This window comes from Oncorhynchus mykiss, chromosome 20 (genome assembly GCF_013265735.2).
Source record: "Oncorhynchus mykiss isolate Arlee chromosome 20, USDA_OmykA_1.1, whole genome shotgun sequence".
Taxonomy (NCBI): Eukaryota; Metazoa; Chordata; class Actinopteri; order Salmoniformes; family Salmonidae; genus Oncorhynchus; species Oncorhynchus mykiss.
The window spans coordinates 34,412,944-34,440,712 of record NC_048584.1 but is presented as its reverse complement, the minus strand read 5'-3'; the positions used below and the strand labels follow the sequence as shown (position 1 = coordinate 34,440,712).

Below are 27,769 nucleotides of genomic sequence, written 5' to 3'. Positions count from 1 at the left end.
TTATTTCTAAATGATTCTGTTAGCTAGGTTAATAGAATGAATGAAATAAAGGCCCTGCTCAGATTCTTTCAGTTATTTCTAAATGATTCTGTTAGCTAGGTTAATAGAATGAATGAAATAAAGGCCCTGCTCAGATTCTTTCAGTTATTTCTAAATGATTCTGTTAGCTAGGTTAATAGAATGAATGAAATAAAGGCCCTGCTCAGATTCTTTCAGTTATTTCTAAATTATTCTGTTAGCTAGGTTAATAGAATGAATTAAATAAAGGCCCTGCTCAGATTCTTTCAGTTATTTCTAAATGATTCTGTTAGCTAGGTTAATAGAATGAATGAAATAAAGGCCCTGCTCAGATTCTTTCAGTTATTTCTAAATGATTCTATTATCTAAGTTAATAGAATTAATGAAATAAAGGCCCTGCTCAAATTCTTTCAGTTATTTCTAAATGACTCTATTATCTAACTTAATAGAATTAATGAAATAAAGGTCCCACTCAGATTCTTTCGGTTATTTTTTAATTACTAAACGACTCTATTATCTAGGTTAATATAATGAATGGAATAAAGGCCCCGCTCAGATTCTTTCTATTTCTCTTCGGGCATTGGTGATGAAAGACTGTGTCTTCTTGTCTTCTTCAAAGGCACCAGGGGAGATTTGAAATATACAGTATATATGCTATATTGTCACACACCAGTTAGGTTCAGTGAAATGTGTTGTTTTACAGGGTCAGCCATAGTAATACAGAACCCTTGGAGCAAATAAGGGTTAAGTGGCTTTGCTCAAGGGGACATCAACAGATTTTTCATCTTGTCGGCTCGGGTATTCAAACCAGAAAGCTTTTGGTTACTGGTCCAACGCTCTAACCGCTAGCCTGCCTTCCGCCCTAAAGACTGTGGCTGATTGCTGTATTCCAAATATTTTCAGTTCGCTCCAGCTACACTTATGTACATGGTATAAGAGATGTCCTCACTCAGGGATTCTCTGTGACTCTGATTGGCTCACTGATTTGGAGTGCAACGTTTAAACCTAATTTAGTATTCCACACTTCCCTTGCTGAATCTGAAGAGGCAGCTTCTCACCACGATGAGATCATTTCAATACATTGCCTGATCAAAGTGTTTCTGGCAACACAAGAATGACTGTCATGTTGACTGGATGTAGTCTGTTTGGATGGATTGTGGTAGGTTTGGGTCAAGAGAAACCCAATCCCTTAAAACAATTAAATACACTGCAGGTAGACTGCATGTGGAACTTCTTAGTACAAAATAATTCACTCTTACAAATAGCATAGCTAACAAATAGATAACAATAATCAATAAATAGATAACAATCACAATACATAGATAACAATAATCTTGTGTTTTCATGAGGTCATGGCATACACTTGTCAAATAAACAACAGGTGAAAAACCTGAGCCGTGCGCTTTCTCAGGGTAATAATAGTTAATATGGTAAGGAACAAAGTAAGTGTTTGACATGGTTGCCAAGTAAGAGCTGTTCAGTGGATAATTGCAGTGATCATTAGTCAACTAGAATAATCCCTGATGCACAGAGAATTATAAATAGCCTCAGAGATATATGGAAATGTATCCCCAATTGATTAATATTGCAAAAATTGCAAAAATCTCTGAAGCTGGAGCCTTATATCTCCCTCTCTAACTTTAAGCATCAACTGTGAGAGCAGTTTACAGATCACTATACCTGTACACAGCCATTCTGTAAATAGCACACCCGACAACCTCATCCCCATATTATTTCTCTTGCTATATTTACTCTTGCTATTTTGCACCCCAGTATCTCTACTTGCACATCATCATCTGCACATACAGTGGAGAGAACAAGTATTTGATACACTGCCAATTTTGCAGGTTTTCCTACTTACAAAGCATGTAGAGGTCTGTAATTTTTTATCATAGGTACACTTCAACTGTGAGAGACGGAAATCCAGAAAATCACATTGTATGATTTTTAAGTAATTCATTTGCATTTTATTGCATGACATAAGTATTTGATACATCAGAAAAGCAGAACTTAATATTTGGTACAGAAACCTTTGTTTGCAATTACAGAGATCATACATTTCCTGTAGTTCTTGACCAGGTTTGCACACACTGCAGCAGGGATTTTGGCCCACTCCTCCATACAGACCTTCTCCAGATCCTTCAGGTTTTGGGGCTGTCGCTGGGCAATACGGACTTTCAGCTCCCTCCAAAGATTTTCTATTGGGTTCAGGTCTGGAGACTGGCTAGGCCACTCCAGGACCTTGAGATGCTTCTTACGGAGCCATTCCTTAGTTGCCCTGGCTGTGTGTTTGGGGTCGATGTCATGCTGGAAGACCCAGCACGACCCATCTTCAATACTCTTACTGAGGGAAGGAGGTTGTCAGCCATGATCTCGCGATACATGGCCCCATCCATCCTCCCCTTAATACGGTGCAGTCGTCCTGTCCCCTTTGCAGAAAAGCATCCCCAAAGAATGATGTTTCCACCTCCATGCTTCACGGTTGGGATGGTGTTCTTGGGGTTGTACTCATCCTTCTTCCTCCAAACAACGGCGAGTGGAGTTTAGACCAAAAAGCTCTACTTTTGTCTCATCAGACCACATGACCTTCTCCCATTCCTCCTCTGGAGCATCCAGATGGTCATTGGCAAACTTCAGACGGGCCTGGACATGCGCTGGCTTGAGCAGGGGGAACTTGCGTGCGCTGCAGGATTTTAATTAATGACGGCGTAGTGTGTTACTAATGGTTTTCTTTGTGACTGTGGTCCCAGCTCTCTTCAGGTCATTGACCAGGTCCTGCCGTGTAGTTCTGGGCTGATCCCTCACCTTCCTCATGATCATTGATGCCCCACGAGGTGAGATCTTGCATGGAGCCCCAGACCGAGGGTGATTGACCGTCATCTTGAACTTCTTCCATTTTCTAATAATTGCACCAACAGTTGTTGCCTTCTCACCAAGCTGCTTGCCTATTGTCCTGTAGCCCATCCCAGACTTGTGCAGGTCTACAATTTTATCCCTGATGTCCTTACACAGCTCCCTGGTCTTGGCCATTGTGGAGAGGTTGGAGTCTGTTTGATTGAGTGTGTGGACAGATGTCTTTTATACAGGTAACGAGTTCAAACAGGTGCAGTTAATACAGGTAATGAGTGGAGATAATACAGGTAATGAGTGGAGAACAGGAGGGATTCTTAAAGAAAAACTAACAGGTCTGTGAGAGCCGGAATTCTTACTGGTTGGTAGGTGATCAAATACTTATGTCATGCAATAAAATGCAAATTAATTACTTAAAAATCATACAATGTGATTTTCCAGATTTTTGTTTTAGATTCCGTCTCTCACAGTTGAAGTGTACCTATGATAAAAAATTACAGACCTCTACATGCTTTGTAAGTTGTAAAACCTGCAAAATCGGCAGTGTATCAAATAGTTGTTCTCCCCACTGTATATCACTCCAGTATTACTGCTAAATTGTAATTATTTTCGTCTCTAGGGCCTATTTATTGCCTACCTCCCTACTCTTCTACATTTGCACACACTGTACATAGATCTTTCTATTTTTCTTTTATTTTGTGTTATTGACTGGTCGTTTGTGTATGCGTAACTCTGTGTTATTGTTTTTGTCGCACTGCTATGCTTTATCTTGACCAGTTTGCAATTGTAAATGAGAACTTGTCCTCAACTGGCCTACCTGGTTAAATAAAAATGTAAAATAAAAATATGAATTGAAATTTGAGAAATTTGTTGTAAAATAACCCTCTGTTGACTTAATAAAGAATGCCCAGGCCCAATTGGCTTGTTGACAACCACACAGAAATATGTAATTGGTTCACAATCTGTTGGGTTGCTCCAGATTCCACATGCATCACAGGGTAACACTGCTACAGTATAAATCTGATAATAGTAGCCTGCTGGTATATCATTGTTGAATGGTGGGAAATTGACAGGTACTTTTGGATCTGGTTTGAGCTGGCAGAGTGTAGAGGCAATCAAATATGTCTTTTTAAGGCATGGTTTTTATCAACAACATTGCAGTGACTCCACAATAATGACTTTAATGAGAGCATGGTTTTTATCAACAACACTACAGTGACTCCACAATAATGACTTTAATGAGAGCATGGTTTTTATCAACAACACTGCAGTGACTCCACAATAATGACCTTAATGACAGATTGAAAATAAGAATACAAAAACATGCATCCTGCATGCAACATGGCAACAAAAAAAAACACATGGCACATTGACCTAAATGCAAAGCCTTATGTTTGGGACACATCACTGAGTAACTGCCTCCTTATTTTCAAGCATGGTGATGGCTGCATCATGGTATGGGTATTGTTGACATCAGCAAAGACTGGGGAGTTTTCCAGGATAAAAAGAAACAGGATGGAGCTAAGCAGACAAAATCCTAGAGGAAAACTTGCTTTAGTCTGCTTTACACCAGACACTCGGAGGTAGAATACACTATTCAGCAGGACAACAACCTACAACACAAGGCCAAATGTACACTGGAGTTGTTCACCAAGAAGACAGTGAGTGTTCCTTAGTGGCCAAGTTACAGTTTTGACTTAAATCTACTTGAAAATCTATGGCAAGACTTTAAAATGGCTGTCTAGCCATTGTCACCAAAACCTTGACAGAGCTTGAAGAATTTTGAAAAGAATAATGGACAAATATTACACAATACAGGTGTGCAAAGCTCTTAGAGACTTACCCAAGATGACTCACAACTGTAATCGCTGCCAAAGTTGTTTCTAACATAATATTGACTCGGGGAGGGGGCGGGGGTTAAATCAAGGTAAATTGGTATTTTATTTGCCATTCATCTTTTTTTTATTACAACAATCTTCCATTTAGACATTACAGAATATTTTGTGTAGATCATTTTCAAAAAATGACAATGATATACATTTGAATCCCACTTTGTCACAATGGAATGTGAAGAAATCCAAGGGGGGGGGGGGGGGGGGGGGGGGATACTTATGATAGGTAAGTGTCATCAAATAAGTTAACAAGTAGTGTTAAAGATAATTACATATTACCATATTATATGTAAAAAGTGCAAAGCCTTTAAATTTGCTTGAAAAGATAACTGACTATCAAAACCTCCATTGTCTACACACCATAATTGAACTTTGAGCGCTTGAAGAAGAAAGGGGTGTGGCTCCTATCCGAAACAGGTTTATGGCAGCTCTTGGCCCGTGAGCAAGTTTGAAGCCGGTGCTATTTGCATGAGAAAACTGGAATCCACACCCTCCATCCACAGAGGGCTTCTCATGTTGAGACACCTCCTTGTCTTTGTTACTTCAGTTGGCAGATATCAGCTTTTGCTCCAATACGGCTACACAGTCAGAAGAATACATTGAAAAATGCAGTACTGGAATTTATTGGGAAACTACAACAGGATCTTTCTTTAACTCATACTTTTAATGTAAGTAACTACTATAGAGTTTAACGTTAGACTGGAATGTACAGTATGCTTTAAAATAATTAAATAGACTAATGAATAACAATAGACATATGGACTAATACGCGTAACAATACGCATAGCAATAAGCATAACAATATACATACCAATATGCATACCACTATGCATAACAATAGCATAACAATACGCATCATCCCTATTCATCTAAATATTTTCTCATAACAATTAAGAGATTCTTTCAAAAATCAAGGAAACACTTGTCTTTTGTTACTAACACTGTCTTTGCTGATGGCTACTTTGAGGAGAAATTGTACTTGTACGTCATTTAGCAGACGCTCTTATCTTAGGGTTAAGTGCCTTGCTCTGTTCAACCTAGTCGGCTCTGGGATTCAAACCAGCACCCTTTTGGTTACTGGCCCAAAGCTCTTAACTGCTAGGCTACCTACCACCCTTAAAATGACTGTGATATATGGTTGTGCCACCTAGCTACCTTATGACGAATGCACTAACTGTCTGTCGCCTATGTATTAACCTTAAAGTCCTCATTAGGCAGGTTGACGTTTATTGTCATGGTGAGTCTTGTTCTGGAGTTAGAACTGAACGATTTATACTAGATAGGCCAGCTGCAAAGTCAAAACTGGCTATATTGTAAAAATTCCTGAAAACAAAAATGTGCTTTTTGATCTTAATTTAAGGTTAGGGTTAGGCATTAGGGTTAGCAGTGTGGTTAAGGTTAGGGTTAGATTTAGTGGCTCATTAGTATGCTGATTTGGTACAGCTGTTTCATTTAGGTTATAGGTGTCAGGTTTAGTGTTTATTTTGTTTAACTACTTGATAAGCCTTAAATGACATGTCATATTATGCTCCCTGCATTTTGTTTTCAACGCTCGTTCAAGGTTAATTGAATCCACCAGACAATTTTGGTGTAAACAGTGCACCACCCAAATAACCAAAGTATCTTAAATGTAATTTGATAGCTCGAGGTAAGGTGAAAATCAGATGTTGTCAAATAAACACCTTTAATAATTTCATTACCCCCACCCTTTGATGTCTATGTACAGGCTGGAGCCGAGTTGGAATGTTTGTATGTCTCAGTTCTCAATTAGGGAACCCTGCCATGCTCTACATTTTTTTATTTTTATTTTACCTTTATTTAACCAGGCAAGTCAGTTAAGAACAAATTCTTATTTTCAATGACGGCCTGGGAACAGTGGGTTAACTGCCTGTTCAGGGGCAGAACGACAGATTTGTACCTTGTCAGCTCGGGGGTTTGAACTCGCAACCTTCCGGTTACTAGTCCAACGCTCTAACCACTAGGCTACCCTGCCGCTACCCTACATCAATTAAGTGATGATGCCCGAGAACCTGGTGTTTGGAGGATATGTTGGCACAGGTGTTGTGCCAATATATCCTAGAAACACCGCCTTTGAGAGCATTATCACTTTTATACAGCAGCTTACCAACATATTCAAATAATGATTGACATATTTTCATTAAAAACATATTGATGATTTATTCATAATACAGTGCCTTGCGAAAGTATTCGGCCCCCTTGAACTTTGCGACCTTTTGCCACATTTCAGGCTTCAAACATAAAGATATAAAACTGTATTTTTTTGTGAAGAATCAACAACAAGTGGGACACAATCATGAAGTGGAACGACATTTATTGGATATTTCAAACTTTTTTAACAAATCAAAAACTGAAAAATTGGGCGTGCAAAATTATTCAGCCCCTTTACTTTCAGTGCAGCAAACTCTCTCCAGAAGTTCAGTGAGGATCTCTGAATGATCCAATGTTGACCTAAATGACTAACGATGATAAATACAATCCACCTGGGTGTAATCAAGTCTCCGTATAAATGCACCTGCACTGTGATAGCCTCAGAGGTCCGTCAAAAGCGCAGAGAGCATCATGAAGAACAAGGAACACACCAGGCAGGTCCGAGATACTGTTGTGAAGAAGTTTAAAGCCGGATTTGGATACAAAAAGATTTCCCAAGCTTTAAACATCCCAAGGAGCACTGTGCAAGCGATAATATTGAAATGGAAGGAGTATCAGACCACTGCAAATCTACCAAGACCTGGCCGTCCCTCTAAACTTTCAGCTCATACAAGGAGAAGACTGATCAGAGATGCAGCCAAGAGGCCCATGATCACTCTGGATGAACTGCAGAGATCTACAGCTGAGGTGGGAGACTCTGTCCATAGGACAACAATCAGTCGTATATTGCACAAATCTGGCCTTTATGGAAGAGTGGCAAGAAGAAAGCCATTTCTTAAAGATATCCATAAAAAGTGTTGTTTAAAGTTTGCCACAAGCCACCTGGGAGACACACCAAACATGTGGAAGAAGGTGCCCTGGTCAGATGAAACCAAAATTGAACTTTTTGGCAACAATGCAAAACATTATGTTTGCAACACAGCTCATCACCCTGAACACACAATCCCCACTGTCAAACATGGTGGTGGCAGCATCATGGTTTGGGCCTGCTTTTCTTCAAAATTGATGGGAAGATGGATGGAGCCAAATACAGGACCATTCTGGAAGAAAACCTGATGGAGTCTGCAAAAGACCTGAGACTGGGACGGAGATTTGTCTTCCAACAAGACAATGATCCAAAACATAAAGCAACATCTACAATGGAATGGTTCAAAAATAAACATATCCAGGTGTTAGAATGACCAAGTCAAAGTCCAGACCTGAATCCAATCGAGAATCTGTGGAAAGAACTGAAAACTGCTGTTCACAAATGCTCTCCATCCAACCTCACTGAGCTCGAGCTGTTTTGCAAGGAGGAATGGGAAAAAATGTCAGTCTCTCGATGTGCAAAACTGATAGAGACATACCCCAAGCGACTTACTTACATTTAAAATTATTTAACTTCTAAAAGTGTGAGGGAAAATCCAAGATGTAGAACCGATCAGTGGTCCACGAAGGCTGTCAACAGATGAATGACCGCAGCAAATTAACTTAAGGGGGCTGAATAATTTTGCACGCCCAATTTTTCAGTTTTTGATTTGTTAAAAAAGTTTGAAATATCCAATAAATGTTGTTCCACTTCATGATTGTGTCCCACTTGTTGTTGATTCTTCACAAAAAAATACAGTTTTATATCTTTATGTTTGAAGCCTGAAATGTGGCAAAAGGTCGCAAAGTTCAAGGGGGGCGAATACTTTCGCAAGGCACTGTATTTCATCCTTCTACAAGATATAGCCCCGAAACAAATCTAGGGTTGCTACCCAAGCCGGCTGGTTGTTCGTTCTGTCGGTTCGGTTGCCAGAGACTCAACCCAGCCATTCAGTCTTTTTGTTCTGTATCTATGGATGTTCGTTCTAAATGTTCCATTGCCATACTGGCTGGCAACATTCTTATCCCTTGCTAGCTAGCCAACTATGGCTAACTTACAGTCACGTCAAACAGTGTAGACAGAATAACAACATTTGTTTAAGCTGTTTTGTAGTGACATTTATTTGGATACATCCATAACAATGAGCTAATGAGGCACGATTTCATCTGGCATAGAATATGTGCACTATCGTCAGGACACTGTAATTCAGAGGAGCTAGCCAACAACACAGCTAACACAATAACTTCAAACTGAAGCTGGAAAGACTGCAAACTAGCTGCACTTCGTTTCGTTTGACCTTTTTTCAATTTACATTTCTGTGTATATACAGTGGGGCAAAAAAGTATTTAGTCAGCCACCATTTGTGCACGTTCTCCCACTTAAAAAGATGAGCGAGGCCTGTAATTTTCATCATAGGTACACTTCAACTATGACAGACAAAATGAGAGAAAAAAATGCAGAAAATCACATTGTAGGATTTTTAATGAATTTATTTGCAAATTATGGTGGAAAATAAGTAACATGGACTTTCAACTCCCTCCAAAGATTTTCTATGGGGTTGAGATCTGGAGACTGGCTAGGCCACTCCAGGACCTTCCATTTCCTAATAATTCCTCCCACAGTTGATTTCTTCAAACCAAGCTGCTTACCTATTGCAGATTCAGTCTTCCCAGCCTGGTGCAGGTCTACAATTTTGTTTCTGGTGTCCTTTGACAGCTCTTTGGTCTTGGCCATAGTGGAGTTTGGAGTGTGACTGTTTGAGGTTGTGGACAGGTGTCTTTTATACTGATAACAAGTTCAAACAGGTGCCATTAATACAGGTAGTGAGTGGAAGACAGAGGAGCCTCTTAAAGAAGAAGTTACAGGTCTCTTAGAGCCAGAAATCCTTCTTGTTTGTAGGTGACCAAATACTTATTTTCCACCATAATTTGCAAATAAATTCATTAAAAATCCTACAATGTGATTTTCTGGATTTTTTTTTTCTCATTTTGTCTGTCATTGAAGTGTACCTATGATGAAAATTACAGGCCTCTCTCATCTTTTTAAGTGGGAGAACTTTCACAAATGGTGGCTGACTAAATACTTTTTTGCCCCACTGTATCTATAACAATGATGTCAGCTGATTCATGATTTTGACTGGCTGAAAAACGCTGCCTGCCTCTCTCTCTCATCCAGACTCCCGACCCCAACACGTTCATTACTATGGGACAGTTGGAGATCGAATTTGAATATTGAAACAATGTCGGCGAGACAGACAGTAAGGTTAATACAATTCTCCACTGTTGAAAACGAAATGTTTAAAATAAATGTTGGGATGCTTTTTATAGAGGAGATGAAGTCCTTGCCTGGGCTGATGAGACAGTGGATTGCGGGGTCAGACGGAACAGAGTAAATAGGCATTTTAACGGCATAGATTTAGCCGCTGTTAATAGACACCGACTGGAATGCGCTTTTAACCAATCAGCATTCAGGATTAGACCCACCTGTTGTATAATGCTTAATAACATCTGGGTATAAATGATATCTTAAAGGAATAGTTCTCGATTTTGGCAATGAAGCCCTTTATTTACTTCTCCAGAGAGATGAACTCGTGAATACCATTCAAGGGATGTAATTTCATGATAACTAGTTAGTACAAATACTATCTCTACCCGAAGACTTCCAGTGTTTGCGCTAAGCTAGTTAGCACTAGCTCTCAAAATTCCCTCGAACTTCCTGCATACTGAGCACAGAGACATAAAAATGGTATCCATTGTCAAAATTGCTAACTATACATTTAAGACCTCCTTTAAACCCAGCTGTTGTTAAGCATTGATGTAGAGCATGGCAGGGTTCCCTAATTGAGAACTGAGACATACAAACATTCCAACTCGGCTCCAGCCTGTATATAGACATCAAAGGGTGGGGGTAATGAAATTATTAAAGGTGTTTATTTGACAACATCTGATTTTCACCTTACCTCGAGCTATCAAATTACATTTAAGATACTTCGGTTAGATGGGGTCTGTCCTGATTTACACCCCAATTGGCTGGTGGATTTATTTAACTTTGAATAAGAGTAGAAAACACACATTGTTGTTTTTCATAATATAATATGTTAGTCCATTATTAAAACGTCATCCTGTAACGTTTTTGCAAAAAGTTAGGCATCAACAAATTGATGCTTATGTATACTGGCCATGCTCCCACCAGGATTTGCGGTGCCAATGGGAAAAGATAAGGATCAACCAATTGATGCTTCTGTTAATACATTGCATTCAATGGGAAAAGATGAGTGCCCAAGGCTTGACACTTATGTCAACACATTGCAGTCAATGGGAAAAGGGAAACTTCAACCAATTGATGCTTCTGTCAATACATTGCATTCAATGGGAAAAGATGAGTGTCAACCTATTGAGTTTATGTCAATACATTGCATTCAATGGGAAAAGATGAGTGTCAACCTATTGAGTTTATGTCAATACATTGCATTCAATGGGAAAAGATGAGTGTCAACCTATTGAGTTTATGTCAATACATTGCATTCAATGGGAAAAGATGAGTGTCAACCTATTGAGTTTATGTCAATACATTGCATTCAATGGGAAAAGATGAGTGTCAACCTATTGAGTTTATGTCAATACATTGCATTCAATGGGAAAAGATGAGTGTCACAGGGTTGATGCCCCAAAGCTTTACAATGATGGTGAAAACTTGGGGAAATCTTGGGGTTAAGTGGATTATCTTCCTAGAAGTTGGACAAACATGACCTGGGAAATGCCTAAATGTATTTTCAGTGAAAACGCATAATTTATTTAAAGGAAGACACACTCTCGATCAGATTGTTTTTCTAATGCCTTGCTTCTTGTCTCTTTGACTTCAAGCATCCACCATCTGTAACAGAACGCACTAAGCCACCCTTATGATGGATTCCCAACAACTCTCCCTGCTGTCCTCCTTGAAGGAAGAGTTGAAGCCTGAAGATTACATTCAGCCCCACTATAAGGAGGCCTATCGCCTTGCCATTGATTCCCTGGTGAATGACGGCAGAGAGAGCTACCAGGAGTTCCTCAAGTCCGAGCGGATAGGGAGCTTCCTCTCAGAAGATGAAATCCACTTCATCACTACAAACGCCTCACAGCCATTGCCTAGCAACCACACAGAAGAAATTGATGGCCCAGGTCCGGACGCTACGGCCAGCAAGTCTTCAACTGGAACGTACTGGCCTGTGGACTCCGACATAGCAACACCTGACTTGGAGTTAGGGTGGCCGGAGGTCATGCCTGATAGACTACAAACCAATATAAATCTGTTCTTCCATCCACCCAGACTAAACAGACCCACCATCAAAGAGGTGATCCGGAAACACATTCAGGATGCCAGACAGGTAATCTTGCAATGCATTGTGTCAACAACAATGGCAATGCTTATGGAGCTATTGGAGTTTATGGAATGCAAATTACAATAGTTGTCTTTTTTAAAAGCTGCTGCTCCTTTTACAAAAAGTGTATTATTATTATTATTGTTACTATAGTAAAATAGTATAGCATATACTATATAGTTTATACAATAATCTCTGTTCTTCAACTGTGACTGTCTCTTTGTGTGAACGTGATAGCTCCTGAATCACAAATTGAAACTAGTCCAGGACAAAAGGATTTACAGCACAACTCCCCTTTTCTCCAAGGGCAGAATTATACCCACATAGTTCCTTTTCACTAGACAGGTGTGTCTGAGGTGGTGTCATGATGGGTCTATAAAATACATATATTTTTTACAATGTACCTTCATGAGTAAACGTATAGGTGCCGCTGCAACAAAAACTCACCCAGTATCCTTGAATGTGAGGTAACTCTCGCAGTTGTGGATCAAATCCTGAGATGAAGCCAAGTACAGATTATCCTGCTTCTAACCTTGTTCTCTGAGTGATTCACAAGACATTTTCAGACTACCATTACCAGAAATAGAAATGTAAAGATCAATAGACTTTTACCTTATGTTGCACAGCAGGACAGCAGGACAGTACACAGATCATGGATTGCCTGCAGCTGTCATGCAAGAAATCTGTCAATGCTGTGTTCAAAGAAAGAACCGGTTGTACAGGAACTGGAATCATCAAAAGATGTTCCTGAAAACCTATCATCGTAGCAGTCATAACTACACTCTCAGAAAAAAAAGGTACTGAATTGTACTTTGAAGGGGTACAAATGATTGTCAATGTAGTGCTACCCTGTAAGGTACATCCATTGTACCATTAGTTATAAGTACATAATTGTACCCTTGCAGTACATACCTCAAAAGAGCCAAAAGTTACAAATGTGCCTTTTTAGGGTACCAACACAGTGACAAAGCCATTTGATAATTTTAAGTGGCAGAAATGTACCTCTTCATCTATGCCAAGTCCCTCACGTGTACACGCCTCTCCGCCATACACCTTCTGACACCAATGTAGCAAATTCAGAGGATTTTGATCTACTGTACTTTGCACTAATTGTACCCTTTATTCTGAGAGTGTACTTTGAATCCTATCATGCAGTCATATAATCTGTTGGCTATGCAATGCCAAACCCCTGATCATTATATTTGCTGCTTCATCCGCTTCGGTCAAGGATGGGTTATTTTGAACATTTACAAATCTTCTATCAGAACACTCAAGCTATAGTTTTACTGTAGTTTCTCATGTGATTTAGTCTACAAGTATTCCAAGTACATGAACATCTCATTCCAAAATAATGGGCATTAATATGGGGTTGGCTCCCCCTTTGCTGCTATAACAGCCTCCACTCTTCTTTGAAGGCTTTCCACTAGATGTTGGAACATTGCTGCAGGGACTTGCTTCCACATGCATTAGTGAGGTCGGGCACGGATGTTGGGTGATTAGGCCGGGCTCGCAGTCGACGTTCCAATTCGTCCCCAAAGTGTTAGATAGGGTTGAGGTCAGGGCTCTGTGCAGGCCAGTCAAATTCTTCCACAACGATCTCGACAAACCATTATTCTTCCTTCAACAAACTTTACAGTTGGTACTGTGCATTCGGCCAGGTAGCGCTCTCCTGGCATCTGCCAAACCCAGATTTCTCCGTCGGACTGCCAGATGGTGAAACGTGATTGATCATTCTGGAGAAAGCGTTTCCACTGCTCCAGTCCAATTGCTGCGAGCTTTACACCACTCCAGCCAATGCTTGGCATTGTGCATTGTGATCTTAGGCTTGTGTGTGACTGCTCTGCCATGGAAACCCATTTCATTAAGCTCACAACGAACAGTTATTGTGCTGACGTTGCTTCCAGAGGCAGTTTAGAACTCGGTAGTGAGTGTTGCAACTGAGGACAGACGATTTTTATGCTCTGCGCGCTTCAGCACTCGGCGGTCCCATCCTGTGAGCTTGTGTGGCCTACCACTTCGTGGCTGAGCCGTTGTTACTCCTAGATGTTTCCACTTCACAGCACAGCACATAACAGCACTTACAATTGACTGGGGCAGCTTTAGCAGGGCATTCATTTGATGAACTGACTTGTTGGAAAGGTGGCATCCTATGGCTGTGTCACATTGAAAGTCACTGAGATCTTCAGTAAGTCCATTCTACTGCTAATGTTTGTTTATGGAGATTCCATGACTGGTGCTCGATTTTATACACCTGTCAGCAACAATGGGGCTGAAATAGCCATATCCACTAATTTGAATGGGTGTCCGCATACTTTTGTATGTACATGTATAGTGTATTAGCCAGAGGAGTTTGGTGTGTATTTAGGTAAATCTTCCATCTATGTGTCAAACCAAGTCCTACTTGTCACAGTAAATATGGTAAACACAGTGTCCGTGTCCTTGTAACCACACACTTACTAAGTTACCAGTTACCTCTTGAGATACTATACAGTATAGATAACACTAGCAAAAAAGGAAGAGTCAACACAGTGTGATATTTGCTTAAAAGTGAACATATTTTGGGGCCCGGGTGGCGCAGTGGTCTAATTGGTGAACATATTTTAACTAGATTTGTGGCATATATATTGCAGTGTGCTGAGTGTGTTTCTGTTGTTGTTGTGATGGTCAGGTTGCATCCTGACTGTAAAAGGGTGCATTTTAAAGGTACTTTTAGTGACATGAAACTACACGTTTTTACCTAAGTGTAATAGGTCTTGGTCATCAGGTAGTCTCCATTATGTCACCACATAGTGCAGTTCCGATTACCCACAAATGGATCAATGGAAAGCTGTAACCTGTCAGAGACAGATCCTAGTATAACACATATGGAAGGATGACGATATCACACAGCCTTAACCACCATCTCATGAGCTCCTGGAGTACCATTTTTGTCACCTGTACTTTTGTTGGCATCACAGTCTCCAAATCAGACAGATTTCCTGAGCTTACAGTAATGCCTCATACTCTAATTAACACTCCATCAGCACTAAGGTGTTGTTCTTAAGCAATAATGCCCTAGGGGGTGTGGTATAAGGCCAATATACCACGGCTAAGGGCTGTTCTTAGGCGCGATGTTACCAATGTAATAAAAGCAGTAAATATGAATGTTTTGTCAATCCTGTAGTATACGGTCTGATATACCACGGCTGTCAGCCAATCAGCATTCAAGGCTTGACCCACCAGTTGATAATATATAATAAACTCAGCAAAAAAAGAAACGTTCCTTTTTCAGTACCCTGTCTTTCAAAGATAATTAGTAAAAATTCAAATAACGTCACAGATCTTCATTGTAAAAGGGTTGAAACACTGTTTCCCATGCTTGTTCAAAGAACCATAAACAATTAATGGACATGCACCCGTGGAACGGTTGTTAAGACACTAACAGCTTACAGACGGTAGGCAAATAAGGTCACAGTTATGAAAACGTAGGACACAAAAGAGGCCTTTCTACTGACTCTGAAAAACACCAAAAGAAAGGTGCCCAGGGTCCCTGCTCATCTGCGTGAACATGCCTTAGGCATGCTGCAAGGAGGCATGAGGACTGCAGATGTGGCCAGGGCAATAAATTGCAATGTCCGTACTGTGAGATGCCTAAGACAGCGCTACAGGGAGACAGGATGGACAGCTGATCATCCTCAGCAGTGGCAGACCATGTGTAACAACACCTGCACAGGATCTGTACATCCGAACATCACACCTGCGGGACAGGTACATGATGGAGTTACACCAGGAAAGCACAATCCCTCCATCAGTGCTCAGACTGTCCGCAATAGGCTGAGAGAGGCTGGAATGAGGGCTTGTAGGCCTGCTGTAAGGCAGGACCTCACCAGACATCACCGGCAACAACGTCACCTATGGGCACAAACCCACCGTCGCTGGACGAGACAGGACTGTCAAAAAGTGCTCTTCACTGACGAGTCACGGTTTTGTCTCACCGGTGTTGATGGTCGTATTTGCGTTTATTGTTGAAGGAATGAGCTTTACACCGAGCCCTGTACTCTGAAGCGGGATCGATTTGTAGGTGGAGGGTCCGTCATGGTCTGTGGTGATGTGTCACAGCATCATCGGACTGAGCTTGTTGTCCTTGCAGGCAATCTCAATGCTGTGCGTTACGGGGAAGACATCCTCCTCCCTCATGTGGTACTGTTCCAAAATGACAATGCCACCAGCCATAGTGCTCGTTCTGTACGTGATTTCCTGCAGGACAGGAATGTCAGTGTTCTGCCATGGCCAGTGAAGAGCCCGGATCTCAATCCCATTGAGCACGTCTGGGACCTGTTGGATCGGAGGGTGAGGGCTAGGGCCATTCCCCCCAGAAATGTCCAAGAACTTGCAAGTGCCTTGGTGGAAGAGTGGGATAACATCTCACACCAAGAACTGGCAAATCTGGTGCTTAATGTACAGTACTTAATGCAGCTGGTGGCCACACCAGATACTGACTGTTAATTTGGATTTTGACCCCCCTGTAAGGACCGACGCTGGACAGGAGGAGCAGGTACGGGCAGTCAGACATTTATTCGGGAACAGACATAGAACAATACAGGAACAGCGTCAGCACACCGGTAACATATGTCTATATGACAAACAATGCAGCAGCAGGGAACAGAGCTGGGGAACTGACACATATAGGGGAGGAAATAAATAGGTGATTGAGTGAGTCCAATATCGCTGATGCGCATGACGAGGGAAGGCAGGTGTGCGTAAATGATGGTGGCAGGAGTGCGTAATGCAGGTCAGCCTGGCGCCCTCCAGCGCCAGGGGGGAAGAGCGGGAGCAGACGTGACACCCCCCTTTGTTCAGGGCCAATAAACTGAATATAAACGCAGTTGACAGTGAGAGGACAGTTTTTTGTTGTTGCTGAGTTTAATATAGTGTGTCATGGTATACAAATTATTTTCAGAAATCATCATGTTTTTCTATACTTCTGGTTCTAATTTGTGTTAATGTCCCTTCTTTCACTACAGGTTATTGCAATTGTAATGGACATTTTTACAGATGTGGATATATTCAAAGAGGTGGTTGATGCCTCCACCAGAGGAATTCCAGTTTATGTGCTTCTGGATGAATTTCATCTGCAAAGCTTTCTCTTAATGGTTGAGAATCAAGACATCCAAATCCCAAAACTTAGGGTAAGTTCAGATCCTCTGCTACAATGGTAACAAATTCAGGTAGAGATCTACATGCATCGACTGATCATCCTCTCATCGTATAAACAGTATTGGTTCAACCACTGACAGTAGGCCCTCAAAATGACAGACTGAAGAAGTCAAAGTCTCACTCCTCCTGTTTTTGCAGGGTGAGGCAGTTTAAAGGGCGAGGTAGTTATTACCTGAGGTATGAATCTATGCAAAGGTGAATTGAATCTGTTTTGGCTCGCAGTGGCCCAACGCCCTATTAAGACACTTTATGTTGGTGTTTCCTTTATTTTGTCAGTTAACTGTATTTATTACCTGAGGGATGAGGTATTTAGCACGCAGCAACCACACCCTTTAAGTATATTCACAAAAGGGCGACAGTTAATCTAGCATTTAGAGTGTTGGGCCAGTAACCGAAAGGTTGCTGGTTTGAATACCCGAGCAGACAAAGTGAAAAATCTGTCGATGTGCCCTTGAGCGAGGCACTTAATCCTAATTTGCTCCAGGGGTGCCGTACTACTATGGCTACTAGGCTATGTACTACCCTATAAAACAACACATTACACTGCCCCTATCTGGTGTATGTGACAATAAACCTTTTCTTTATATATACATATATATATATATTCAGGCTTTGCATAAAGCGATATGTTACCATAGAATGGTCTTGGTAACATTCCACTGACTCTCTTGGTCTACAGAACATGAGAGTACGCATAGTGAAGGGTCAGGATTACCTCTGTCGTTCAGGAGCTACATTTCATGGAGCAATGGAGCAGAGGTTTCTGTTGGTGGACTGCCAAACAGTGGTGTACGGATCATACAGGTAAATGGAGCTAGGAGCTCAGGGAGAAGAAATGTCCAATAACCAGATCCTATTGTTACTGTTAATGCAATCCAGGTTCCTTGGGAACTCCCTACCCTAAAGCCTAACCTTAACCCCTACTCTTACCCTAACCTTAACCATATCAACTTCAATGGGGGTGACGTCAGAGCTGGGACGTCCCAAGGAATCCGGATAGCAAGTACACTATCGTTACTGTATGATAATCTAGCAGCTCAGAAAAATATTGATTAAAATGTTCTTTAGATATAAATGAAAGGCACTTTATTGAGTCATTATCATGTTCTTTCTTTGTATTTTAACAGTGACTATTTGAACACGATAAGGGTAAGGCTTAAAGGGATGGTTTTCTGAATATTTACCCCAATCATAATTATTTTCTTACATCTGTGAAGTAAACACAATGAATGGAAAATGAGAATGAAAAAGTTATGTTCCAAAATGTTACATGACAGGGCTGTCTGCAGATCCTGTATTTCAATTCTATATGGAACACAGAACCTCTTTCGAAATAAGAAAACATTTAAGATTGGGATAAAAAATCGAAAAGGGTTAACTTTTCAAAAATGGCATTTTTATGAGGTAGGGGCTGATAAATTCCTAAAATACCTATGGGTAACAGATAAGGCAATATTACTTTTTTATTAATTTTTTAAACTTTAGACAGCCTGAAGGCTTATCTTCGATACATCTTCAACAATTTACTGATATTGTGAAACTGTCTACCTCAGTTGACCGTGTGTAGTTGACTGAGATAAAAATGTCTGTTATTTCATTTTCACTGATGTAATTGCTGCTATCTGTTTATTCTTCTCTGCCTAGCTTCATGTGGTCCTATGAGAAAATCAACCTGAGTATGGTGCAGGTCATAACAGGCCAGCTGGTGGAGTCCTATGACGAGGAGTTTAGAACGCTCTTCGCCCGTTCTTTCGTGCCAGCAGTTCTCACCCCTCCCGAGACTGTGCTACTAGAACGGAATGGAAGACATGCTAGGGCAAAGTATGCTTCTGAATCCAGACAAGCCTTTGAGAGGAAGGACCAGTTGAGACATACCCTGGACACAGTGTACAGGAAAGCCTGTGAGAGACAGACGGGCATGACGAGCCATATGGGAGAGATGGAGGAGAGACTTTATGACAAGGAGCCATTTGAACACAGACCCATGATCAACCATGGCGAGAGTGTTCAAAACCGCATCCATCAGTTCCAGTCTGCAGAGACTGTGAACTTCCTGAAAAGGCACAGTTATGCTGGGGAGAGACAAGAAGTCCCATATGTTCCACACAACACAAGGTATGGGGCAAGCAACTGGAACGTGGCTGGAGATGGAGGTAATCACTGCGCTCCTGGAAGAAGCCACTTTACCAATGCTTTGGAAGACCATTCTCAGGGGGCACAGATAATCAGAGGTCGCAATTTTCGCCAGTCCTACCACGGGAATGACAAACAAGTCCGCTCTATGCAGCGGAACATGCCAACTTTGAAGAACACGGCTAAGTCCTTCTTGCGCACGTATAGGATAGAGTCTTACCTCAATAACACTGATGATCATACTGGGGAATCCTGTGACTATCTGGACCAGTATGAAGCACAGGAAAACAAAACTAGCTCATTGATTCCTTCCAGACTTAGGTCATCCCTTGTTTTCAAGTCCACTATTCCAGAAAAACCGGAGACAAACAGTCACTCAAACAACTCTTCCTCTTCCATACGTCAGGTCGACCCCTCTGCAAAGCCAAACAATGCACCGTATTACTCTTCAATGCAATTGCAATGGAATCCAGCAACATCGATGGAAAACAGAATGAGACAAGATGAATACATAATGAAAAGGCGGAGTCTGCAGATTTTGGATGATCCTAGGAATAACATTGGCTATGGCCCAGGAAGAGACCCATATCAGTCGGTCTATGCCTGCCTGGGAAGAGCCAAAGAGGGACTGGTAACGAAAGCCCCTGAGCTCCTTCAAGACAACTGGCACAAAAGACACAGTGTGGCAGACTCAAAGACCAACAGTGACTACAGAGTCAATAAAGAGTCCTCCAGTCACATGTACGGTAGGGCCTTTGGGAGGAGTCAGCCAGATGGTGGTGGAATAACATTGGGTCCACAGAATGGAGGATATTCTTCAAATTTGAACAAGGATCAGAGATCTATCTCTCATTATGACGTCAAAAACGTTGTGGACACAAAGAGCCCCCCTGTTTCTAATTGGCAAGAGCCTCCCTACAGAACTGTGTCTGCAGCAGCCCTTGATATGAACAGCAAAGAGCCTCCCTACAGAACTGTGTCTGCAGCAGCCCTGGATATGAACAGCAAAGAGCCTCCCTACAGAACTGTGTCTGCAGCAGCCCTTGATATGAACAGCAAAGAGCCCACTTACAAGTCCACCAGCACAGCATTGGGTTCACCACATTTCCTTAAGAAGAGCACCAAGCAAATCAGATCATTGCTCAAAATACCGGAGAAAAAAGAGGGTTCCCCTAAAGGGGGTTCCCCTAAAAGGGGTGGTAGCTCTGACACCATAGTCACAGACGAAGAGGGACAAATACCAGAGAGAGAGAGGAAGGTTGCATCACAGAGTAGCATGCTTCAGATGGACAAGAACCACTGTGCAGATGATATAGGGTTATCCTCAACCCCTCGTTTTAGCACTGAAGAGCTGCACCAAAATCTTCCTGACAGAACTACATCCATGGGGACACAGGGGCAGCATACGTCCATTGATAAAACGCAAGAAAGGGCAAGGCTTGCGTCAGGAAATTGGCGTAGCGATCGGGGTGGCGATAGTCGTTTGTATAGCAGATTTGAGCCTTTCTGTTCATTGGAGAAGGAGCGACCCCATTTCTCACAATCTGCAACAGGCCCTGCCCCCATACACTCCCCAGAGAGGACCAAGAGCATGTACTCTGCTAAAAGTAGCCCCACCAATGAACAACACAACCACACTGGCCAGCAGACACATAGCCACCATGAAAACAAACTGGGCAAATTCATACAAAGAGTGGGGCATTTCATTCACAAAAATAAGTAGTAGAAAAGAAAGTTAACATAATACAACATGGATTACTGGTCAAATTTACAAAAGCGTTCAAGGGCCCAATCAAATGGTAGGCAGAGTGGAAACAGTGTACTGCACTATTTAACTTGAAAACTGGTTACATGAAGAGATTACATCCTTTTAGGACTCTTTAAGGCAATTGCAAACCGATTTTTACTTGAATTAAAGGGGGGGGATCAGCACGGTCCAGGACAAGGTATCACAAACTGTGAAATCAAGTCAGGGGCCCACAGTGTCAGTCAGAAACAGCAGAACCGGATCTGCAGCATGGCCAAGTGAACAGGGACCACAGGAGGTTGGTGGCAGGGTTCATGGTAATGGCTGGAGCAGATTTAGTGGAATGGTATAAAATACATCAAACACATGTTTGATGCCATTCCATTTGCTCCGTTCCAGACATTATTATGAACCGTCCTCCCTTCAGCAGCCTCCAATGACAGGGACAGCCAGGAATTGGCAGGCCAGGTTGTCCTGAGGCACAGTCCAAGGTCCTTGTGGTAGGGGAGACAGAACTAGAAGGGAATTAGTGGTCAGCGGCAGGGAATCCGAGTGGGGAGCCGGCCAAGCAGAGACCGAAAGGGTGGCTCGTCACTCCAGTACCTTGACGTTGATAAGTCTTCAGTCCAAGACTAAAAGATGTAAGATAAAAGTGTGTGTTTGTGTGTGAGTGTGTTTGTACACTTTAGTGTGGGGAAACACTGAACACAAATTTGTTACATCTTATTTGCTCTTCAAGTCTAAGAGTGCTTTAATATGTTATGCTTTTTGGTCTTTAATACATCAAAGATCTATATTCTTCATAATATATCAAAGCCATTCGCATTTTTTTTAAACCCAGAACCAATCAGCTGCTCGATGGCTGTGACGAGAGACTAAAAGTTAACTACAATAGGAGGAATTCATAATGCAGTAGCTTCATTTCCATATAAAACACATTAAATCATTTCATTTTAAAGATGTCTTCACAATAACAACTCTGATCAAAAGAGTGAAAACAATCTATTTGTTAGCCACAATATCAGAAAAACATATCCAGAGTACAGGATTTACAGTGCGTAAATTGCCTGATTGGGTGAATGAGTTCGTTTGTCAAAACCTAATGCCGCTTTTGTCATCATTGCAGTGTCTGGAGTATTTTTCTTGGAACAATGTCTTGGCAAAATATGCTTGGATTTGACAGGTGTTGTGGGAAATGCAGTGGTATTATGAGGGACTAATTTAGGGAAATGTACATTGTTTGTCAAATATTTGACCTGTACAAACACTGACAAAGTTGGTTGAAAAATATAGTTGCTTTTTCCAAACAAATGTGACATTGTGTTTTTGTTACCTTTGATCCTTTGTTGTATGAGCTACAGGGAAGTGCATCCTACAGTACCACCATGAGGTGAAGTATTTATTTCAGTCTGTTTAAGCTACAAAATCATTTTTGGGCCAGGTTGTATGTGTTAGTATTCAACCCATTCCTCTGACAAGCTAAAGACAATTTCACAGTCAACGTGATATATAAGCATGAGTTGAATAGAGCACAGCATTATTTTTGTGTTTTGCATTCCACTGATTCTGGACTATTTGAACCACACTTTTTTGAACCATGCCTTTTCATTAGACAGGGCTCCTACTGTCACTAAGTACTTCAACACCTCAATCTTTCACATCACAACATCGATGGAAAACAGAATGAGACAAGATGAATACATAATGAAAAGGCGGAGTCTGCAGATTTTGGATGATCCTAGGAATAACATTGGCTATGGCCCAGGAAGAGACCCATATCAGTCGGTCTATGCCTGCCTGGGAAGAGCCAAAGAGGGACTGGTAACGAAAGCCCCTGAGCTCCTTCAAGACAACTGGCACAAAAGACACAGTGTGGCAGACTCAAAGACCAACAGTGACTACAGAGTCAATAAAGAGTCCTCCAGTCACATGTACGGTAGGGCCTTTGGGAGGAGTCAGCCAGATGGTGGTGGAATAACATTGGGTCCACAGAATGGAGGATATTCTTCAAATTTGAACAAGGATCAGAGATCTATCTCTCATTATGACGTCAAAAACGTTGTGGACACAAAGAGCCCCCCTGTTTCTAATTGGCAAGAGCCTCCCTACAGAACTGTGTCTGCAGCAGCCCTTGATATGAACAGCAAAGAGCCTCCCTACAGAACTGTGTCTGCAGCAGCCCTGGATATGAACAGCAAAGAGCCTCCCTACAGAACTGTGTCTGCAGCAGCCCTTGATATGAACAGCAAAGAGCCCACTTACAAGTCCACCAGCACAGCATTGGGTTCACCACATTTCCTTAAGAAGAGCACCAAGCAAATCAGATCATTGCTCAAAATACCGGAGAAAAAAGAGGGTTCCCCTAAAGGGGGTTCCCCTAAAAGGGGTGGTAGCTCTGACACCATAGTCACAGACGAAGAGGGACAAATACCAGAGAGAGAGAGGAAGGTTGCATCACAGAGTAGCATGCTTCAGATGGACAAGAACCACTGTGCAGATGATATAGGGTTATCCTCAACCCCTCGTTTTAGCACTGAAGAGCTGCACCAAAATCTTCCTGACAGAACTACATCCATGGGGACACAGGGGCAGCATACGTCCATTGATAAAACGCAAGAAAGGGCAAGGCTTGCGTCAGGAAATTGGCGTAGCGATCGGGGTGGCGATAGTCGTTTGTATAGCAGATTTGAGCCTTTCTGTTCATTGGAGAAGGAGCGACCCCATTTCTCACAATCTGCAACAGGCCCTGCCCCCATACACTCCCCAGAGAGGACCAAGAGCATGTACTCTGCTAAAAGTAGCCCCACCAATGAACAACACAACCACACTGGCCAGCAGACACATAGCCACCATGAAAACAAACTGGGCAAATTCATACAAAGAGTGGGGCATTTCATTCACAAAAATAAGTAGTAGAAAAGAAAGTTAACATAATACAACATGGATTACTGGTCAAATTTACAAAAGCGTTCAAGGGCCCAATCAAATGGTAGGCAGAGTGGAAACAGTGTACTGCACTATTTAACTTGAAAACTGGTTACATGAAGAGATTACATCCTTTTAGGACTCTTTAAGGCAATTGCAAACCGATTTTTACTTGAATTAAAGGGGGGGGATCAGCACGGTCCAGGACAAGGTATCACAAACTGTGAAATCAAGTCAGGGGCCCACAGTGTCAGTCAGAAACAGCAGAACCGGATCTGCAGCATGGCCAAGTGAACAGGGACCACAGGAGGTTGGTGGCAGGGTTCATGGTAATGGCTGGAGCAGATTTAGTGGAATGGTATAAAATACATCAAACACATGTTTGATGCCATTCCATTTGCTCCGTTCCAGACATTATTATGAACCGTCCTCCCTTCAGCAGCCTCCAATGACAGGGACAGCCAGGAATTGGCAGGCCAGGTTGTCCTGAGGCACAGTCCAAGGTCCTTGTGGTAGGGGAGACAGAACTAGAAGGGAATTAGTGGTCAGCGGCAGGGAATCCGAGTGGGGAGCCGGCCAAGCAGAGACCGAAAGGGTGGCTCGTCACTCCAGTACCTTGACGTTGATAAGTCTTCAGTCCAAGACTAAAAGATGTAAGATAAAAGTGTGTGTTTGTGTGTGAGTGTGTTTGTACACTTTAGTGTGGGGAAACACTGAACACAAATTTGTTACATCTTATTTGCTCTTCAAGTCTAAGAGTGCTTTAATATGTTATGCTTTTTGGTCTTTAATACATCAAAGATCTATATTCTTCATAATATATCAAAGCCATTCGCATTTTTTTTAAACCCAGAACCAATCAGCTGCTCGATGGCTGTGACGAGAGACTAAAAGTTAACTACAATAGGAGGAATTCATAATGCAGTAGCTTCATTTCCATATAAAACACATTAAATCATTTCATTTTAAAGATGTCTTCACAATAACAACTCTGATCAAAAGAGTGAAAACAATCTATTTGTTAGCCACAATATCAGAAAAACATATCCAGAGTACAGGATTTACAGTGCGTAAATTGCCTGATTGGGTGAATGAGTTCGTTTGTCAAAACCTAATGCCGCTTTTGTCATCATTGCAGTGTCTGGAGTATTTTTCTTGGAACAATGTCTTGGCAAAATATGCTTGGATTTGACAGGTGTTGTGGGAAATGCAGTGGTATTATGAGGGACTAATTTAGGGAAATGTACATTGTTTGTCAAATATTTGACCTGTACAAACACTGACAAAGTTGGTTGAAAAATATAGTTGCTTTTTCCAAACAAATGTGACATTGTGTTTTTGTTACCTTTGATCCTTTGTTGTATGAGCTACAGGGAAGTGCATCCTACAGTACCACCATGAGGTGAAGTATTTATTTCAGTCTGTTTAAGCTACAAAATCATTTTTGGGCCAGGTTGTATGTGTTAGTATTCAACCCATTCCTCTGACAAGCTAAAGACAATTTCACAGTCAACGTGATATATAAGCATGAGTTGAATAGAGCACAGCATTATTTTTGTGTTTTGCATTCCACTGATTCTGGACTATTTGAACCACACTTTTTTGAACCATGCCTTTTCATTAGACAGGGCTCCTACTGTCACTAAGTACTTCAACACCTCAATCTTTCACATCACATAGGAAGTGTATCATTCAATGTGAAGTTCACAGAGTGTATGCATGCAGGCATTCAGCTGCTTGTAATTGATATGGGAATAATTGTCATTGCATCAGGTTTACAAGAAATCACATTCATAATAAAATGGTGGTGGGGGGGGGGGGGGGGGCATATGATGTATGGAAGGTTGGGAATTGTTCTATAGAAACTTTTTTTAAATCTGTGTTTGAAAATAGGATGTTGGTATTTGCTCTCGATAAGCACAAGTGAACACTTGGCCCTTTTATAATTTGAATTTAATTACCTGTTGTTGCGTTGTGTTTTCCATCTTTAGTAATGATGAGAATAGATATTGTCCAATGGATCTGTTATAATTTAGAGCTATGAGGTCTGAATTATGAGATTGTAGCTTACAAGAGGTTGTATGGAGGTCAGCATTATGACCATCAAGTCAGAAGCATCATTTTGTAATGTCGCTAGGAAGATGTGTCATTGCAATCAGTTTGTCCCACTGGGTTTCTAATTTGTGCAATATGTAATAAATATGCAATGGAATAAACTGCTTCCAAAAGCCTCTCATAAGTAATACATTTATATTGTTATGTTCCACTAAGACCATTATGCGCCATTACGTGCCATTAAGACCAGAACAAATAGGAGTTACTGTACAAATACATGTGGTCACTAATCTGATCAAAATAATTATTTATAAATCAGCAGATTAGAGTGTTTATGAGAATTACAAAAGTATAGAGTCTCTTGGCTATATTTTATATGTAATAATAATAATATGTGCCATTTAGCAGCCACTTTTATCCAAAGCGACCAGGGCCGGCTCTAATCTTTAGGGGGCCCTAAGCGAGAAATGGTTGGGGGGGCCCCAACGAACGGGCCAAAAAAAATGTGTGAACCCCCTTGACAGTGGAGAAAGCCTTTTTTTGTTTTAAAGTTAATTTCCTGCAATTCTAAACATTTTGCCATAGGGTGCAGAGAAAATGTTAAAGTTTTAAAGCAAGTTTTCTGCTTGTCTATACATTTTGCCATGGTGAGTAGAGAACAAAAGATCAAAACTGCTGATGCACAACCAAATTTCGAACTTGCACCTTTTTTATTCTACTATTCTAACTCTCTAGCAGCTGGGGGCCCTAAGCGACAGCTTATGGTGCTTAAGCCTGGAGCCAGCCCTGAAAGCAACTTACAGTCAAGCATGCAAGGACAGCTATGCCACCACACCCCATGAGACCTGTGTTTGCTGATCTATTTATTGTAAATATTTCATTAGCCTTGGAGCTCGCATAGCGAATGGTGAGGTAAGAACATTTTTATTTTCTACTTAATGTCAAACTAGTTGCTGCAGGACAGTGGGACAGGGTTGGGGACAATTCAGGAAGTACACTGAAATTCCAATTCTCTTCAATGCTTTTCAATGAGGAAAACGTGCAATTGGATTTTTTTTAACTTTCTGAATTGACTGGAATTTAAAAGGAATTGACCCCAAACCTGTAGTTGGATAAAGCAACATAGTGCCCAGTAATATGAAAAACAGACATGACTATTCTTAAAGACCCAGTTGAAAAAAGAAAATTGAAACACTTTTCAATTGGACACCATTCTTAACAGTGGCTTCACCAACAGTGGCCCTATATGTTGTTTGAATTATTGTGTTTTTGCAATAATGTACACTACTGTTCAAAAGTTTGGGGTCACTTAGAAGTGTCCTTGTTTTTGAAAGAAAAGCTCATTTTCTGTCAATTAAAATAACATCAAATTGATCAAAAATCCAGTGTTGACATTGTTAATGTTGTAAATGACTATTGTAGCTGGAAACTGATTATTTTTTATGGAATATCTACATTGGCGTACAGAGGCCCATTATCAGCAACCATCACTCCTGTGTTCCAATGGCACGTTGTGTTAGCTAATCCAAGTTAATCATTTTAAAAGGCTAATTGGTCATTAGAAAACCCTTTTGCAA

The 27,769-nt window shown here is 41.3% G+C and overlaps 1 protein-coding gene across 1 annotated transcript; it reads left to right on the top strand.

Annotated features, from left to right (window-relative positions):
- The first annotated feature begins 5,251 nt into the window (after positions 1-5,251).
- fam83b (family with sequence similarity 83 member B) lies at positions 5,252-26,364 on the top strand. Its single transcript, XM_036956237.1, has 6 exons — positions 5,252-5,428; positions 11,640-12,142; positions 17,140-17,304; positions 18,012-18,136; positions 18,977-19,942; positions 22,880-26,364. The coding sequence occupies exons 2-6, from the start codon at positions 11,678-11,680 to the stop codon at positions 24,123-24,125; spliced, it is 2,967 nt and encodes a 988-aa protein (XP_036812132.1). The 5' UTR covers positions 5,252-5,428; positions 11,640-11,677; the 3' UTR covers positions 24,126-26,364.
- Positions 26,365-27,769: the final 1,405 nt, after the last annotated feature.